Source organism: Arthrobotrys flagrans, assembly GCF_004000055.1.
Source record: "Arthrobotrys flagrans strain CBS H-5679 chromosome Unknown unitig_0, whole genome shotgun sequence".
Lineage (NCBI taxonomy): Eukaryota > Fungi > Ascomycota > Orbiliomycetes > Orbiliales > Orbiliaceae > Arthrobotrys > Arthrobotrys flagrans.
Window position 1 is genome coordinate 156,327 of NW_027137550.1, and position 18,914 is coordinate 175,240.

General features: G+C 44.9%; 5 protein-coding genes across 5 annotated transcripts; 1 reads left to right on the top strand and 4 right to left on the bottom strand.

Annotated features, from left to right (window-relative positions):
- Positions 1-969: 969 nt before the first annotated feature.
- DFL_003165 (uncharacterized protein) lies at positions 970-1,833 on the bottom strand (the record flags this gene model as incomplete). Its single annotated transcript, XM_067632063.1, has 1 exon — positions 970-1,833. One exon carries the CDS (start codon positions 1,831-1,833, stop codon positions 970-972), a length of 864 nt encoding a protein of 287 aa, XP_067490370.1.
- Positions 1,834-5,455: 3,622 nt separating this feature from the next.
- On the bottom strand, positions 5,456-7,725 carry DFL_003166 (uncharacterized protein; the record flags this gene model as incomplete). Its single annotated transcript, XM_067632064.1, has 3 exons — positions 5,456-7,195; positions 7,294-7,538; positions 7,695-7,725. 3 exons carry the CDS (start codon positions 7,723-7,725, stop codon positions 5,456-5,458), a joined length of 2,016 nt encoding a protein of 671 aa, XP_067490371.1.
- A 2,880-nt stretch (positions 7,726-10,605) lies between these two features.
- DFL_003167 (uncharacterized protein) lies at positions 10,606-11,850 on the top strand (the record flags this gene model as incomplete). The annotated part of the gene is made up of 3 exons (XM_067632065.1): positions 10,606-10,662; positions 10,736-11,574; positions 11,643-11,850. 3 exons carry the CDS (start codon positions 10,606-10,608, stop codon positions 11,848-11,850), a joined length of 1,104 nt encoding a protein of 367 aa, XP_067490372.1.
- A 1,495-nt stretch (positions 11,851-13,345) lies between these two features.
- Positions 13,346-13,804, bottom strand: DFL_003168 (uncharacterized protein; the record flags this gene model as incomplete). The annotated part of the gene is made up of 1 exon (XM_067632066.1): positions 13,346-13,804. One exon carries the CDS (start codon positions 13,802-13,804, stop codon positions 13,346-13,348), a length of 459 nt encoding a protein of 152 aa, XP_067490373.1.
- A 1,458-nt stretch (positions 13,805-15,262) lies between these two features.
- Positions 15,263-17,330, bottom strand: DFL_003169 (uncharacterized protein; the record flags this gene model as incomplete). The annotated part of the gene is made up of 7 exons (XM_067632067.1): positions 15,263-15,513; positions 15,583-15,861; positions 15,930-16,452; positions 16,517-16,738; positions 16,802-16,823; positions 16,892-16,996; positions 17,062-17,330. 7 exons carry the CDS (start codon positions 17,328-17,330, stop codon positions 15,263-15,265), a joined length of 1,671 nt encoding a protein of 556 aa, XP_067490374.1.
- Between the last annotated feature and the right edge of the window lie 1,584 nt (positions 17,331-18,914).

Consider the following 18,914-nt stretch of genomic DNA (forward strand, 5'->3'; position numbering starts at 1 on the left):
GTTATGCTTTGATGCTTTGATGCTCAGACTTGAGTACTTTAGCGGTCGATGTCAGTTACCAGTTACCGATACTTTGTGTTTATGATATATTCTACTTGTACATATAGATATCGTTCATGGTCAAGTCCACTAAACTACACATAAGCAATGCCCATAAGGTTACAATGAAGAAAATCGAAAGGTTGATCCAGGGAAAGTGATACCGTGTAATTGCGTAAAGTTAACCGCGAGATTCTCAGACCGATCAACTCGGAAAGTTGGGGGAACAATAAAGGGGCCCAAGGAGCGTCAATTGGCTTCGAGATTGTATCCCTTAGTAACAGTTGGTTTCTATGGCGGGATATGCTTCTCCCTCCTCCTGCCCCTCCGCTTCCATTCTCTGGACATAGTCCCGCACTTTCACTACCTCCCATCCAACTTAATTCAAAAATTTCTCGAAGCGGTTACTAGCACGCACCTGCGTCTTTTCTATTAAATGTACAAAATATGCTAGATCTAGTTCAATTCCTCTAGCGCCAATTCCCCAGCCGTCCCATCAATTCGTCAGGATCAAGACCGTGAATTTGACCGTGAATTACTCCCTTCACTCCTGTAGTCGCACCGGCCCCTTCGTTGAGCTCAGGGCATAGATCTAGACTGTATCAAACTGGCCGAGTCGAACGATCACGATTACAGGACTAGATACTTTAATGTAGATACAAATGAATATCACGGCATCTGAGCCCTCCCCAACGGTCAACTACTCTCCACCGGCGGTTTCGGCTCCACAAATACTCCTCCTCATCACCATACTCACTCCCCTCATCCGTCTCTGCCCTCCCATACGCATCGATAATCGACGTTCTATACCCTACATGTCCCAAATTACCTTCCTCTTGCTCAACAACCTCCGCGGCCGTCTCAGACCCTGGTTGCACACTCTCACAACTCGGACTCTGTGAAAACGGTAACCCTCCTAGAAGTCTATCACTATCCATATATCCTTCTTTTTCGATATTTCTCCTTCCTGGCTCTAGCACTCCTTCTTGCTTCAAGTTCTCTAAATCTTCGCAAACTCGAGCTTCCAATCCCTAGTTGACTTTTACTCCTCGGTGTATCCCAAACTCCATTCTTTGACCTAGCTCTCCGCCTCATTGAAGCTCTTTTCACAGCCCCAAACAGCGGCCGATCAACCTCCTCCCATCGTTGCATCCTCCTTCCTCTTGTTATCGGTGAACTTGGCAACTCTTTCCCCTCCTTGCTGATCGCCAAAGGCGGTGGAATAGGTACCTCCAACAAACTCGTATTCCCAATCGCCAGCGGCCCCGGTAATCTCGGGTACTCCGGAACAATCTGATTCCAATGCTGTATAACTGGGATCTTACACTTATCTGGCGTCATCGGTGGCGTCAAAACCGCGGACGTATTCCTAATATTCCTAGCTGTTGAAGCTCCATTCTCTGGTAGCACAACATCACCTGGTAAAACCCCTCTAATAATCGACTCCATATAAGAAGTTCCACAATTCTCAAACCCGATCATTCCATAATCATTCCCAAAACTCGTCGGCCGTCGTGGAAATATCTTCTCCCAACTTTTACTCCTTCTCGAAGCCGTCTTCTCATCGGTTTTTATCCTAGCAAGGTGAATAATCGAATCATTCATCCCTTCATGTTCCAGTTTTTTCTCCAGCTTGGACCGTTTCGCCCGTCGAAATTTAACATATCCGTACATAACCCCCAGAGTTCCTAGAAGTGCTGCCACCGTGCAAAGGGTGATAAGAATCACCCCAACATGAGTTCGTAATATATTTTCTGGACTGGCGGGGACAAGCACTCTTTTCTGCGTTGACATTTTCATTCAGTTTGATAAAGCCCTTTACGCAGGCACGCCCATGTTGCGGGATCAACAAAGATCTCTCGAAAGGGTGGACGACACGTTTTTTGTTCCAGTCAAAGATCGTCGGTAAATTCTTTCTTTGAGTGAGTATCTTGTTTGGGAGCTGGTTTTTGCTCCGAAATTCTGGTTGTCTGGGTTCATGGGCCGAGCTGAGAAATTCATGCTCATTTCGCTGGGACAATAAGAGCATGAATAACAAGTGGCCTTCCCACCTTTCGACGCCATGCCTTTTTGAATTTTTAAGACCTTCGTACTATATTGAAAGTGGGTTCGAGGCGATATAGAGCAGGAATTCGAATGGTTTGAGTTAGAAATGCCACGTTACCCATGGAATTCATATATACGATGTCGACGAATGAGCAGAAACAGAGAAATAGCCCGCACGCGGAATACCATCCACCCCATTCCTTACCAAACAATTCATCATCGAACAGTTTCCGACCCAGCAATGCCTCCAAAATCGCCACAATACTCCAGGGCACTACCTCCTTATTATTAATTCCACTCAACTCCATCTCGTCAAACAAATATCTGGTTGTGAAAACCAGACAAGTAGCCACCCAGGCATACCCCAAACCCCGCTCAAAGTTACCCGGCGACCCGTCCCCTCTGGCCGATTGATAGAATATTAAGAACCGCTCTTCCACAAAGCATAGAATCGCATGAATCATGAAAAAGACGATCTGGTCACTCCCCTTATAGGGCGTATTCTTGTCCTTCGGTATACCTCGAGGGAACGGCATGCCAGAAATTGGTATCGCATGAATGAGCCCCGAGATGAAGAAGGCGAGGAACTGAGTCATATTATGCGCTGTTGCACTCCGCGGTTCAAGACCGAGGATATCAACCAAACCACGGCCGTATTTTTCAAAGATTTGTATAACTACTCAGTTTCCGTTCCAACAAAAATCTCGATACGATAGATATGAATATACTTACGTTTCTGAATAGCTGGTGCCACGTCTTAGCCCAAAACCTCCTGAGACTAGAAGCTTCTTCAATAGAATCTAAAGCCGGCGGCCAATCCTGCCAAGTAAGTTGCTATTAGTCCAGATTTAACATCAACGATTAGATGCAAAATACAAAACTTACCTTGGCCTGCTAATCCCAACACCAACAACTACTAGCGCCATCTGGTAATACATCGACACCATCCCAAACACACTATTCACCGTCATCTCCACAACTCCCCGACTAGCAGAACTGCCATACCCCTCAAGGCTCCCATGATACTTCGTAAAATCGAGTAAATCCCTCATCTTCCACAAAATATCCAAAACACACCCATACACAAAAACCATCGGAACGTTCTTAATAAGATAGTCCTAACGCGAAGCGTACGGTGGCTGTGAAGGCACATTCCTCACCCTCCAGTTCCATGGTATCCCTCTCAAAGTCGTAATCCAGGATAAACCCCAAAGAAACTTCTTCACCGTAGATTGCTCCGTAACGTGCCAATCTTCCGGATCAGTATCTCTATGATCCGTAAGATCAGGCGAGTTCTCCCATATCAACGTAGGCAATAGCCTCAACGGCATCAAAGTCGTTAAGCCGCATAAAAATGCCGGATCTGGTTCATCGGATTTCAAGTTATGAACAATCGCAATCTGAACGAACAAGAGCACAAGATACTGCTTTTCCCGTACCGACAAGGGTGTGAAGATAAACCGAGTGGCTTGGAGCGGGAAAATCGACAGGGTAGTAAGAATCCGTATTGTTGATTCGGTGGACGTGATGTTGGAAGGTGGAGTTTGGCGAAAATGCGAAGCTAAGAGGTGTATAATATGCGAGTCAAGTCCTAGCCATCCCTGCTCTGGGGCAGTGTCTACGGGTTTGTAGCACGCACTGAAGTTATAGAACGCCTAGAACTTGAAGTTGTCGGAAAACCGGGATAAAATGCAATGAAACCGCAGTGAATGATGTTGTTTGCTCCACACAGACAAGGAAGAAATATCATCCAAGTGTCGGAACGGAGAGGCGCAGTGGCTGAGGCTGACCAACCCCGGGTCTTGATCCTTCGGTGTAACAAAAACGCTTTTTGTGTTACATTCTGGAAGATCATGTGTTGTAATCAGTTGTGCGACAACGAAATAGGCTATTTAATTCTCCGCAGAACGGATTAGCACCGTTGCACCGGTCAGTAGAGTAATCCCCAAAAAAATATCGAGATCAAGTTGGATAATTGCAGGAAGGCTGTCTAGCGCTTCAAATCACGAGTATTTACTTAACTTATCAATTCAATCAATATATGTATACACTCTTAAACACCTATAGCCTATGCATGCACCAATATCCTATTAAACATATACATCCGTAGCCTAGTTTAACGCCTCACGATGAGATATCAGGTTTTATAATGACTCCCCTCCAGTAAAAGAGGGCCTTATCCCATCAAAAGCTCTAAAAGACACTCCAGCTAGATCTATATGGTAATAAGAGATTTAAAGGAGTTTGTTTCTTAGGCCATACTTGCACCACCATTTCCTCAAAAACCTCCAACTTTTCTCCCCTAACATTGACCTTGTTGCAAATACTGCGTTGTCCGTTATATCCTGCATGTTGCGCCCCAACAGGCTTTATGACGTCACGTGATCCTGCTTCCTACTATTTAAGCAAGCAACCCTTCATGTAAATAATCATCATCACTGATCACTGATCGACTTCGCAACTTCAATAGCAATACAAAAGGGATTCACGATAGCTTCAACTATCGACCTCCCAGTTTGCCTTCTACTTTGACGTTCACTTCCAGGAACAACACTACAGGGATCCTAATTAGTCAAACCCGATGTGGATCCCATAGAGTTGATATCGACATCCGTCTACGTAAGCTAATACGAGAAACCCTTCTGAAAATAAGGTTACCACAGACCTCGTACCATAGTTAATTACACTGCCAACCCTTCTCGCACGCTAACTACGGAGATAACTCAACAACCATGTGCAAATCATACCATTCTATCAAAGTGCCCGTATGTATGTAATAGCACGGCTGATCAATCGATCGCATGATACCACAGAAACCGCCTACCCGGCCAGGCTGGAAGCTAAATATTTATTCCGTATCCCTCATTCGCACTTCGCGAACAAGAATCGAGTATGCCTTCAAACCGTATCTTGGCAAGCCATTAATGTAACCTCGAGTACTCTATCCAAACATACAACTTTATTCAACTCGTTTGAGAAGCCTCGTCATCCCGATGGTTGACATAAGCACTTATCCAAGATCGGAAACATGGGCCAAGACAAATGCCTTTAAATGTGGGCCCCTTAGTTAATTAAGCTACTCTTACAAAGCCTGGAGACGACCAGGAAGAATAAAATAGAGTTAAAACTTTAAACCCCATGCTAAGCCAGCAACAAAAAATGTAAGCCGTATGCATACGTAAGTCCCGATAAGTGCATTAAGCGACCAGAGATTTAAGGATAGTACTAAAAACATGAAAAGAAAGAACTCCCGAAACCCCGTTCCCGCAATTCATATGCAACGTATAAGGTATCTCTGTTTATAAAAGCAAATTGCAATCTGCACGCCCAGCCAAAAAAACAAAAGGGCATGAAAGCATAACTCAATCGATCAACTATCCAAACACCCACAATCCTCCGCCTTCGCTCCCTCAAAATCTCCAAAACCCGTTCCTAACAGCGTTAAACTCGGACACATATCCCTCACCACCGCCAAATCCGCGCATTGAAAAATAGCCCCCCAACTCCTCTCGAGACTGTACCCAAAAAACGGTGCATCAATCCTATCCTCCAACGGATTACCAATTATCACTCTATTCTTCCCCACAAGTTTCTCATTAAGACTTTCATAGAGCGACTTCTTGGCAGCTCTAATCCTCTTTGAAGAAACAATGAATTGTCCCTTGTATGATGTGGCCACTTGCGTGTTCTCATCACACTTGATATGATGTGCTTGCGCCATAAGGTCCGGTATGAGTCCCATTGTATCCCTCCAACCGTACTCATCTCTGCAGTCCAGACATTTACACCCCCTGAGTTCTCGATACCCGAGGTCTAGCATCCCAGTTCGGGAGGGGTCAAAATAAAGCTGTATCCGATTAATTAGCCGAGCTTTGGAATGTGGCTCGGCTTGGATGAAGAGTGTGTGGTTTGCGAGGGTGTCGTATCGATCTATGATGTGACGTAGATATGTTCCACCTTCTCGTCCTTTGTTTGGTAGGATTTTGACTTGGTCGGCTTCAAGTCGTCTCTGTAGTGCTTTTACATCGCTAGCGTTGTTTTTGGCGTAGACGATGATATTAGGCTCTAATAGTCGAAGCTGTTCGATCTGTTTGAGCCCCAGAAGAAACTTTTCAACGCTATCGATATCTTCCTTGTAGTAACTGATAACAATGTCCATACTGGCAGCTTTTGGAGTAGACCACTCAGAATTTATTTTAGAAGTTATCTCATCGATCCGCGTGTAATGCGAAGGCCGTTCCAACAGTAACTTCGTCCCAAGAAGACTAGCGAATAGAATCCATAGTTTCAAAGTAAAACTATAGTAACTTCCTTGTAGTCGCGACTTCTTCCTCCTGATACTAACTTCCTCGCTATCCAAAAGCTTCCGAGTCGCGCTGTAATCCTCAAGCTCATGGTTTTCGTTATCCAGAATCTCCACTTGAGGTTGGTCAACATTGACATTAAAAGCCTTGCACAGTTTGGCCACTGCGAGTGTAGTCGCAATCGCAATGCAGCCATAGGAAATCAATTGAACCCATGTCGGTGTCTGCAAGGACAGAAGAAGCGTGCAAACGAACATGGCCACGGCATCTATCGCTGCCCTTGAGGTTGCGTAGTCCGCCTGTGAGTATGTAGATTTAAAATCACCCGCATTGCTACTCTTTTTATGGTTAGATTCAGAATGTCCTAGGGCATTCAAAATGCCTAAGAGGATACTTGGAATCAAAAAGACAGGATGTAGATCCGCCCCGAGTTTAGCCAATCCACCGCGAGATATCAAAATCAACCCCTCCAAGCCGCATACAATAAACACCGAAGTCGTAGCCAATACAAGAGCAAGTGTCAACCATAAAGGCCATTGTAAAGTCCTTATTGCAGTTGTCTTCTGACCAGGAGCATAGTCTCGGTAGAAGTTTATCGACGTCTTCGCAATATGGCTTCCAGCTCCAATAAGCAGAAATAACAATGCCGAAGGATTCAACTTCCGCTCCGCCAAAATTGTCAAGATAAGGAAAGGACTGATGAGAAGTATTGGTGTGAGGAAGATAGAGACTGCACCTCGCACGGAGGTCGGTCGAAAACGTAGGTAGGCGAGCTGAAGCACATGAATTATAACTTCGGACATATACTATTCAATGTCAGCAGAATCCTTTCAAAGGAAGCCAATGGAATCCAAGCACCCCGACGACTCGGTATTTCCAGAAGATTCCGCAATTCGGAACTTACGTAAAAGAGCACCGGCAACGTTATGCTGCGCGTTTGAAAAAGAGCTTGAACAACACAAATTTCAGTGATGGCTTCCAGAACACTGGTGACAACCTTTAACACCTTATCCCATTGTGATAGTACAATGTTGGAGTTTGAAGTCGCCCGAGAAGAGGCATTGTTTGTGCGCACTGACTTTATTGTCAAATATGTGAGGAGTGTCGTGACGAGGGTGGTGAAACTGTGGATCCATAATAGAGACAGTGCTATAAAAAAAAATGAAGTGTTAAAGCCTGGGTCGTCCAAGTGTTCTGGACGTAACATATAGATGTATATTGAGAAAAGATGTTGTCTTGATATTAAAATTTTCGGAGGTATAACTTACGATATACTATTAAACTGAAAGATTAGTAAACCCTTACAGATATTAATATGCCGAAGGGGAAGGGGCATACATATATCTCGATCAAATAGAATTTCTATCCCAACAACCTGCGAGAGTATAACTCCATAACGGAATCTAAAAAGCGAGGTAGTTCATATTAGCACTGTAACTGATGCCCTTTGACCTTTAAACTACTAGGTATGTATTTATCCATAGACAACCCTCGCATCTGCGAAATTGACCAGAGAGATTCCCCATACATACATCTGAAAAACGGATTCGCGCGAGTAAACCATGACCGTTTTTGAGACAAAATCAAAATGGCACAGCCACTAAACTCCGTCGATAACAAGCTACCCAGTTACTCCTCCACTAATAATCAACTTCAAGAACCCGAGAAACGGAAACCTGATATCGATGTTTTGAAACTTCAAGACGAAAAGTAATCGAGGGTACCGATTGAAACAAAAAAAGGGATATCGAATCGTAGCATAAAATGGAATGGAAAAGGAAGTGAAAAGCACAGGCTCGGGTCCAAAGAACAAGAAATAATTCCACCGGACCCTTGAGTCAGCGGGAACAATATATTTAAGGCACCTCCATCATTTTTACATCCCACTTCATGGATCAAGGCTAACTAGCTAGGGTTATAAGGGAGCTCGATGCATATATGTAACATCTAACATCCAACGGCCACCATGCAAGCCTGTACCATAGCTTGATCAGGTGTACGTAAGTCTCATCTGGTGAAGCCTCTTACCTCAAGTCACAAATGCAAACAATCCCATCATAGCCCATCCTCAAGGTCCTCCAGTACTTACATATGATACAATTGACTAATACAAGAAACAACCGAGTTTCATAGCACCTACTCTAATTATCCTACTTATGCTAAAAGGAAAAAAACCTTCAACGCGTTATAGATGCGCAATCCTTGTCTATATCGAAGGGGGTCGGCGCCGCACAAAGTATCGGAAAACCCTCGTCCCCTTCAGTCACCTTGGACTATTGAATTTCGCCCTACCATAAAGGGTACTCGGTAACATGACCAAAGCAGATGTTTCCAACATCATAGCTTGTCGCCGCGTGTGCTGGATCCGTATTTTGGTAGGCTTAGCAGGAGTTGCTACTAACTGCCAAGAAATCCCGCCAATGCAATCAATGTTGATATTGGCCTCAGCTCGGCCCTTGGATATTTTCGACATTGCATTTTCATGAAGGTTTCCACGGGCATGAGACTCCACATCAGATAGAGCCTGAATAAGGAAACAGAGGGAAATGGGGAAGAAATATAAAGTCTATGTCAAGAGCTTAACGGGCAGGAAAGCACTTTTTAGAAGGCAGCTAGAATCGAATGATTGTTCTGAATCACGGAGTAGACGAAGGTGCATAGGCACCGCTGACCTAGCCTCCTCTCGCAAAGCGGAATCTAAATTTAGAACACCCAGGCTTCTGGCAAGGAGCATTAGTCAAGCATCCTCAGTAAACCTGGATTTCCTAATTGTAAACAGCAACAACACCGGCCGTTTGAGAACCTCGCGTAATCCAACTGCAACCTGGTACCTATAGCATAATGACAGATGCTTCAAGATGATCGGAACGGAAGAGGAAGTTAAATCTATACCCTCAACCAAGAAATGCGCAGCTCTTCGTATTCATCCAACAAACTGGCTTGGTTGGCTTTTGTTGGCAGTGAGTGCTTGGTAGACTAGGCTCAAGCAAGGCTTAGGATCTAGGCCCTGTCGCAGTTTTTCAACTGGTATTGGGGAGTAACCAGAATGGTATTTTCAGTAGCAACATGGGCGGCTGACATCCACGCAAAGTAGGAAACACCCTTGAAGAAAAGCAATTAATATTCATATAAATTATGCTAGTCGCGATAGGGCATTTTGAACCGTCGGGACATAAACCTTGGCGCATCGCAGAAACAATTGCTGCACGACCGCGCCGCGACAATGCGCTGTTTGTCGAATATCTCTTCATGTGCATGCCCGAGAACTCAGGGAGTCATCGAATACGAGAATTAGCTCTGAACTCGTAAGGTCTTTAAAATCAGGCTGCGTCCGCAGCTTCATCATTAGTATTTATTCCATTGAGCATGTTGCCAGTCCGAGATATCAAGCCCGATTCGGTTCTGCTTCGTTTGAATTCCTAGATCCTGTTATGTAATCTGGACAAGTAATTCGACACTGAAGGCCACCTTTCTTGAAATCGATCCAAGTTTCGGTTTCAAATTATAACCTTGATAACTTTCTATTAAAACCTCACCGCAGTTAGATTTTTAAAACTAGCCTTGTCATTTTGTTGGCTGTTACCAGTTGGCGTACAGCTGGTTCGAAAACCGCTTGTGTACACACAAAATCGAGATTTGTGGCTTTCTTCGCGAGTTGTATATTGTTTCAGGACAGTTTGAAGCAATTACATCGGAATTGCCACACCTAATCAAACATTTGCGTCGGTGGGGTTTTTGTGTTCGGCAGAATTGGCTGCCCCAAATATTTGCCTGCTCGGAGCTGGCCGTTGTCCCACAGCAAGCATTGCATCTACTGTAACTCCGAGATGCCTTCACCGTCCAAACAATCATCGACATCTCTAATACTTCCTAGACGGAAAAGGCTATCCTCACAGTCGGCAAAGATGTAGGAAGAAGAAGAGGAAGATGCGCCGGAAGTTATTCCGCCGTTGTCGGCAACATCCTGCGCCCAGACCCGGCCTGGCTGCCTACTGACTGATGTCTGGCGGCGCGCTTCGGTGGGTTCCTTGGAGATCCACTTTTCTTCAACAGAGTTTATGACGTCCGTCCGCATGCAGCGCAGATTCTTCACCTTCGTCACTCATCCCCTTCAACGGGCTCATCGCCATCGCTTCGCCCCGAAAATAAAATAAAATCGCCAAAGCTTGCAAAGCCACTTCCGTTGCAACATCAATACTGCTTAAAGCTCTCGTCAATGCCAAAAAAGATCGTGATTATCGGAGGCGGGATCGTGGGCGTCTCGACAGCCTATGTAGGCAATAACCTGGAGATTCCTATAAAAATGTCTAAGAAAAATACAGTCGCCATTGACACCTTTGTCATAGTACTTGTCTCATCACGAATCCACTCCATCCGTTACTCTAATCGAAGCCTCTTCAATCGCCTGTGGTGCATCGGGCAAGGCTGGCGGCCTTCTGGCTTTAGATTGGCACGGAAACGATACTGCTTCTCTCGCACGTCTCAGTTATCAACTTCATGCATCATTAGCCGAAGAATTCAATGGACGGGAACGTTGGGGTTATCGGGAACTCACTACACTGGAGATCAGCTGTACGGAAGGGAGAACGCCTAAGAGCCATGTCGCTGGTGTTCCGGATTGGCTGCGAGAGGGGGTTATTAGCAAGGTCGGGAGCCTGGGAACTACTCAATCGACGGCTCAGGTCCATCCTCGACGGTTTTGCGAAGCAATTGTCAAAGAATCGAAAGATCTGGAAGTTATAATCGGCCATGCCTCAAAAATCATCCTTCATGACGACAAAAACAAGAGAGTAAAAGGAGTGGAAGTCGAATTCGACCACGGCCAAACAAAAACCATAGAAACAGACGTCGTAGTGGTAGCAGCAGGACCCTGGACAACAAGACTTCTCCCCAAAATACCCGTTTCGACCCAGCGGGCCCACAGCATCACCATCGCCACACAGACCCCGGTATCTCCACACGCATTGTTCACGAATATAAAACTAAAAAACGGCAGCATGGTTACTCCGGAGATTTACCCTCGTGTGGACGAAATATACGCTTGTGGGGATGTGGATAAACTCGCCCCGTTGCCCAAATTCGCAAGGGATGTGAATGTGGACGAAGGAAGGTGCAGACAAATCGTGAAGAATATCAGCGTAGTAAGCGAGCTTTTAGAAAAGGGCCAGGTTACGGCTATGCAAGCGTAAGTAGATATTTATTCAATTCCCACTCCCCTACTTCTTCCAGTTAGATCTAACGTACCATATCCAGCTGTTACCTTCCTTATAGCGAAATCGGGCCCGGTCCGTCAATAGGTTGGGTCCCTGGGATGTGGAATGTGGCAGTGGCTACCGGTCATAGCTGCTGGGGTATTTGTAATGCCCCGGGGACAGGGAAAGTTCTCACGGAACTTATCTGTGAAGGTAGAATAAGTAGTGCTAATATCCAAAGTCTTGACCCTGGTCGATACACCAGATAACTATCGACAAACGATCCTAGTTACCAGACCATAGTCTCAAGCCCTTGAGAACACTGTGCTCATCTGGAAGTATAATAATCATCACATGCTAACGCTCTTTCTATAGCAAACAAAAGAATGTATCTAACACTAGATGAATCTCTTATCCTCCATATCCGCAATTCCCCATGTACATGCTAGCGCGCTTGCGCCTATTAACCACAGATTTGTTAAAGCAGAATGTAGCCTGTTAAACCGTCCAAACTACAACCAGAAGCGTCCTCTAATTTACCCTAGAGCCTAGTTAGCGCTATAAAGGATGTTCGTTATCTTCAGAACTTCGTAGATCCGGTTCCGCTTAGTAGTCTTCAAATTCTCCTATCAATCCAGGAGAATTTGGTTCTGTCAAACGACGATACTATTCAGCTATATGCATGTGAAGAATCTGAGTAATATGTGGCCAATGCCACAGACAAGGCATCTGGAAATTCCAACTGACCAGTTGCTCCTTCGTCATTCTGCATTTACACATAGCCACATATGCACCCATTGATATGACATGGACATCTATCATATTAAAAAATCCCAGATAGGACATCATAAAGCTTCAAATATAGATCCCACAGTTTCGTAACTACCTATGATGTCAGATATCACCCCCCTCCCTCCAAATTCTCCCTGTACTGCTATAACTATTGCGCGGTTCCAGAACAACCATAGGCTTATGCATCTGCACCCCGGCCGAATGCCTCCCTCGATGGGTATCCCATTATAGAGCTATCAATAACAAATCCTGCTTAACCCTCCCCTCCGAAATGGATGCATATATTCCGCCCAGCCTCCAACCAAAGCACTGACATGACAGTCGTAACCATACCACCCACCTTTTCCGCCGAATCAGGACTTTGCCCCGGTCACCTCCGTACGTTTCTATAATAACTAGCTACCTCCCTTTTCTTTTCTTTTCTAAACGATCAGCATCTACCCGACCAGCAAGTAATAAGGTATCAGGGCAAACCGCATGGAAAGCTAGGTTATTCTCGGAAAGTCGCGAATATGAGTTATGGTTTCACAGCACAGGGAGCACCACTTGACGATGCACATGTAACTTGAGATCACAATCTACAAAACACGAAAATTAATGTGAAGGTGTAAAGCCGCACCAATGCACTTTTCGGAGACATACAAATGAATAACTACTCCCTATTCTCGATCAATTGAGATTCGCAAAGACAATAACAAAGTTATCAAGTTCCGGTGTTACATTTACTCCACAAACAAGAGAGTTACAATCTCAGATATCAATTAAACACACCAACATTCAATTTCTTGTGAAACCATATCATAAAACTCAAGCGTCGTGCGTATATACCTTAGTCTTCCAATAATCATGAATCTTCAATCCCCTCTCAATCGACAATATCCAACCCCACTGCCCCAGCTATCCCCATCCCCCACAATTCCAATCCCATAACCTCCATTACACCCCTCTCACCCCCTCACCCCTCCAAAACCTTCACCGCTTACTCTGCACTCTAAACCCAGGCCCATGCGCCCTCCCCCCCGTCGCATCCGGACCCCTCACCACCGCCCCAACCACCCCCACAAAATCCAACCTCTTCAAACAAATCCAAACCCTCCTCCCCCTCCTCCTAACATTCCCCACAACCCTTCTAAACGGCCTACAATTCCCATACAACCAATAAACACTCCACACGGCAGCGACAGCGCCCGTCACATTCTCACATCCTCCAAGTTTTAAAGGCCCGAGGATTCCCCCAAAGAATGATTTTTGAGGGGCGAGGTGGATTCTGAGACGGAGGATGAGTCTAATGGGCCATAGGAGGGGGGTGAGGAGGGGAATGCTGGCGGTGAAGGAGTAGAGGATGTTGAGGATGGATTGGGTGACTAGGTCGATGTATTGGTTTAGCATCATTAATAGCATGACCACGGGGGCAAAAGCTGTGTTATTCATCCCGATTGAAGTTGAGGTCGCAGTTGAGGTTGTAAAGTTTGATTTTAATCCTTTTAGCCCGTTCAAGTTCAGGCTTGTAGCCAGAGCCAACCAAGATTGTGTACAAGACAAAACTAGATTGAAAAACAAAGTATTCAAACTCGGAAAAAAGGATGTAGGAATAGAGACAGAAGTAGGAAGAGAAGGAAGACTCAGGGAAGAAAGAGAGGGGAGATGTAGAGGAGGAAGTGGAATGGGAAGTTTTGTGGATTCACCCTCTGTCCAAACCAGTTGGTCCGTCGGCCACCAGAGCTTGAATAGCGGTAGAAGTATAGGTATAGTCCAAGATTTGATACCAAAGCGGTTCGTAACACGGCGTGTTCGTCGACGGATATCAGCAGCCGTGAGGTGATTGATCTGTCTGAATCTCGGGAAGAGTCTGAACGCCATGTAGATGTTGCGAGTATCTCGAGATATTGACCATTCCTGGCTCACAGAGTTGGAAGATGAAAAAAAATTACATTCGAAAGTTGAAATCTCGCTGCAATACCCCCCCCCCTGGACTTAAGCCATATTATTTCCATAATTTTGTTTAGAAGACTACGCCTTCAGATCGCGTTCGCGTTCTGCTGAATTAACAAAGAAACTGTCCAGTATACCGTGTTGCCATATAAAATCCCAGCACGAAATCAATAAGACTCCAGACGCTTAAGCCAAATGTAAACCAACATTTCAACATGAAACGATGTGAATCCCTCTGATTGTACCCAGGGAATCTCTTTTGCGATATCTCGTGGTCTTGTCCATGTAGATGTCCTTGGATACCTACCCACTTACCACAATATTCACACATATGTAAGTACATGACTTTATAGTTGAGCGTAGCTGCCTGGGTGATCTTCAGTATCAATATCTAGCTATCGCACGAGGTTTTGGAGCATGAGCAAGACCCAACCAATTCACGAGTGTTCACCAAAATGTAAGAGTACTGTAAAAAGAACAAGTAGTAAAAATATTAAGTACACTGGAACCACAGAAAAGAAAGAAAAGGTACACGGATAAGTCAACTACACTTCGTGTCGAGGTACAATGATACTCTTCGGTTTGAGGAAATTTCAAAACTTGAGAAAGAAAACCGAAGCACGATGCAATGTATGCAATGCAATAAGGAAACTGTAACGCTCAAGGCTCAGGCGACAGATGAACACAGCTTAGAGACTGTCACCTCTGGTATGAATTAATGAAGGGTGAAAGTATTGTGCTTAATATAAACAAAACAAGACCCAAACAATACCTCTTTTGCAGTCTCTTTCCCAGCTTCTTTTACTGGTTTCCAAAACTCTGTCAAATCCGCTAGAACTTAGTACTCCACCAAAAACTCTTCCTCCATTTCAAAACATTCAATGCAGTTGGCAAGAACCCCTGGGAGGTTGGATAGAAAGGCCCTCATAGGATACCAATCTATCCCATGAACTCACCCTACAGTGCAGCCACCCCCCGACTTTCGTATGGTAAGGCAGTAACCAGACCACTTGCGAAAACGAATAGACTGCCACAAACATAAATCGTCGTCTTCCCCACATCCGAGTAGTATCCAAGCACCGGAGCGAAGCATGAAGCCAGATTACTAAGACAGCTACATAGTCCGACTCCAGTGCCTCTCTGTGGTGAAGGAAAGATCTCCGGTGTGTAGGTGTAAAGAATGCCCCAAATGATATTTTGCATAACGGCTACACATTTATTTGTATCAGCAACAGAACTAACTGGGTTTCTTTCAAAGTAAAGATTGAAAAACTTACCCGATGCACACTGAAATCCCAAACTAACATTCTGAGTTTTTGCTTGCGTATATCCGAACAAGAAGCCCCCAGAGAGTAAAGATGCCAAAGCGAGGGCCCCACGACGCCCCAAGGCTTTCTGCTCAATAAGCCACCCAACAATGAAAGAACCAGGGATCTGACAAATTCCAATCAAGGCATAATTTCTGTAGGTGGTATTCAAGGACGCGTCCCCAGTATCCATACCTTGCTGAGCAATGAAGACGGGTAGGAAGAGATTGTAGGTATTCCAGGAGATTGCTATAACGCAAAATTAAAAGTTAGTAGGGCGGCGGAAACCCTTTTAATCCAGCGGAAGGAAAGCTCACAAAGTGTCATCCAAAGCAACATAACCATAACCGTACTGATAGCAAGCTTCCTCGTAGCAAAGAGGCTTCTAATCTGCTTCCCACTCAAGCCAGAAAAACTCTTCACAAACAACTGCACGGTCTCCTTTATAGCTCCTTTCCTTTCGGGTGCCTCCCTTTCATCTCCAATCTCCACTTTCGGTGGCAAGCCCCTAACTAGGCGAATATTCGCCTCTATTTCCTCAAGTTTGTGAACTGATACAATGTTTTCCTTGTTATTCTGCTTGGCAATAGCGTCAACTACAACGATAGCTTCTGCGTCCCGTCCCTGTGCCAAGAGATATTTTGGAGACTCGTGCAGCTTAAAAAAGAAGAACCGGACCATCCATAGAGTCAGAGCGAAGGTTGCAATGGTGATGTACAGGTATCTCCAGCCCATGTTTTTCGAACGGGGACATTTTCCCCATTCTGTGTCCAATGGACAAGAGAAATTCATAAGGAATGGCCAGGCAAGCAGAGCCAGGAAAGCAGAACTCAGAGACCACTATCAAAAGATTAGCAGCCAATCACCCCAGGATGCGTTCAAGTTATCAGAGATAAAAACTAACCCAAATGGACAAGACCGCAAGAACCCACTGTTGCTCTTGCGGACAGAATTCAAGAAAGAGAGTGGAGTTGATAGGCATATTGCCTCCAGCACCGAGACCCACAACAGCCATGAGAAATGCGACACCGATATAGTTCGGGCCACCGGCCACAGCGAATCCAAAAATACAAGCGAGGAGCAGAGTCATGTTGAATGATAACGTGCGGCCAATAGCATCGGATCCCTAATAGCTATAAGTTAACAGCTGCGTTATTAGGAAAATATGGTTGTTAAAACAAGATCTTACCAGTCCGAATACAAAGGCACCACTAAGGGAAGCAATTTATGTCAGTTTAAATCATGTATGATTAGGATACAAAATCGAGCGAAGACTCACACTAACAGTCCCATCTGTTGGCCGAGGCATAAGAATACACCCTGGTTTGGAGGATTGAATTCTATTCGAATCGTAGGAAGGGTAGCTGATACCGCGGCCATGAACCTTTAACCTAAAGTCAGTCATACAACACTCGCAATAAATCTATTCTAGAACAATCTACAACTCACATATTGTCGACAAACCAGCCGAAGCCAGAGAGCATAAATAGTTTCCATTGATAGCGACCCCATCCTATATGCTGGATCGCATTGTTTATCGCACGACTCTTAGCCTCAAAGATGGGATCGAGACTCTCGACGTCCACAATTGGAATACCATTGCTAGCTACCGGGGTTTCAAAGGTTTCCAAACCGCGGTGAAGGTTTTCCTTCGAGTTGCTAGCTAGAAAAGTATCCGAAACCACCTCTTTGGGCTCGTCCGATGTTACTGCAGCCATTATGATATACAAGAGGGAAGGCAATGGATATTAGACAATCGACAATACTAGATAGAATAATTGAAGACAAGATAGTGCGAATAGACGAAACAGCAGTGATGGCGATATCGTATAATATTACAAAGGCTTCTTGATCAAAAGTGCCAATACGAATATATCGTAAAGGTGTATCCAAAATGTTTATGATAATATTGAGGAATAGTTTGATATTCGACTCCGATCGCCAGTGGTTTTATAACCTCAGCGACCCCAAAAAACAAACTTCGCAAACGAAATTTTCACATTCTTGAAAGCCGCGCATGAGGATCGTCAAGCTCGGCTTGAATCGAATCCGGTCTACGAAACCAGTCCATGGTGGTTTTCATGTGTCTTCTGACGCAACGGGAGGAGGTGGGAAGGGGAAGAAGGGTCCCAAACATCCGGATGGCACAATCATCGTGTTCTAGATCGATATTCACAGCAACGTCGTCTACAATCTGCCCAATTGATCTTGAAAAGCGCTGTCAACTACAATAATTACATTCGTTAATTCCGGCCGCTGTAACTGGTTCAGAGCAGAAGGAAACGGCCGAGCAAGCATGGGAACTGACTCCAGGACACAAGGGCAAAACGGGCCCGTGCGGGTGGCCACATCTTTGATAACGAAAGCATCCATATCATGCGTACCCCTTGCAGATAAAGTAACGAGCGGTAAGGCTGCTCTTTTTCTTGAGTCTGCGGCGGTTTTCGGGCGGGTAGCTTCCATAGCTAGGATAGTGGGAAACGTGTTATCGCAATCATGAAGCTCAGGTTGCAGGTAGCTCTCGTTTTACACTAGCCTTTGCTTTTTCGAGAAGTTTAGTAGAACGAACCATGGACTAGTAGTTTTAAGCTCCATATCTGGCACCAAATTGCAGAAATCACTGACATGGTGTCAAATATGCGTGGGAAGATCAGGAAAGTTGCAGCTGTCAGTTTTGTGTAGCCATGATACTTGTACACACGTGGGGGAGTGTGCATGCGAGAATTGATCAAACGTTGCGACTTCCTCGACTAAGTGAATAGAAGGTTTAGCACGCCGCTGCTTTGTGTATATAAATTGTGTAACCGCGAAAGACGTTGCCAAGTTGGGTTGAAAATATTACTTCGCATCACTGACTTTAGATATTTCTTCTCACGACCCAGTGTTTGACGGCCCGGTATTCTAGGCGCACATGGAGGCATAATTCATTTAGAGAATTCTTCTTAGAGAAAACTACGGATAATACTATAACACGGACTGCCATGATAGGTTCAGTAAATGGTTATAATTATGGTATGGAGATATCGGACTTAATTGCGGAGAACAGTTCTAAGTCTGACTGAAGTCCGAGTTGAAAATGTCTGCCTCAACTACATTATAATAGCTTTAATAGAGCTATGGATCTGTTAAGGAGTATAGCATTACAAGGGGCCCTACCCTAGAAAGTGTCTAGGGACCCGGAGCTCTACCTTTTTTCTCAACTTATGCCGGGGGTGAATTACCTGGTAAGAAAGCCATATTGTTACGACCTTGCCGCTGCCATATATCGTCAATCCAAGCATACCTAGTGAAAAGTGGCTATA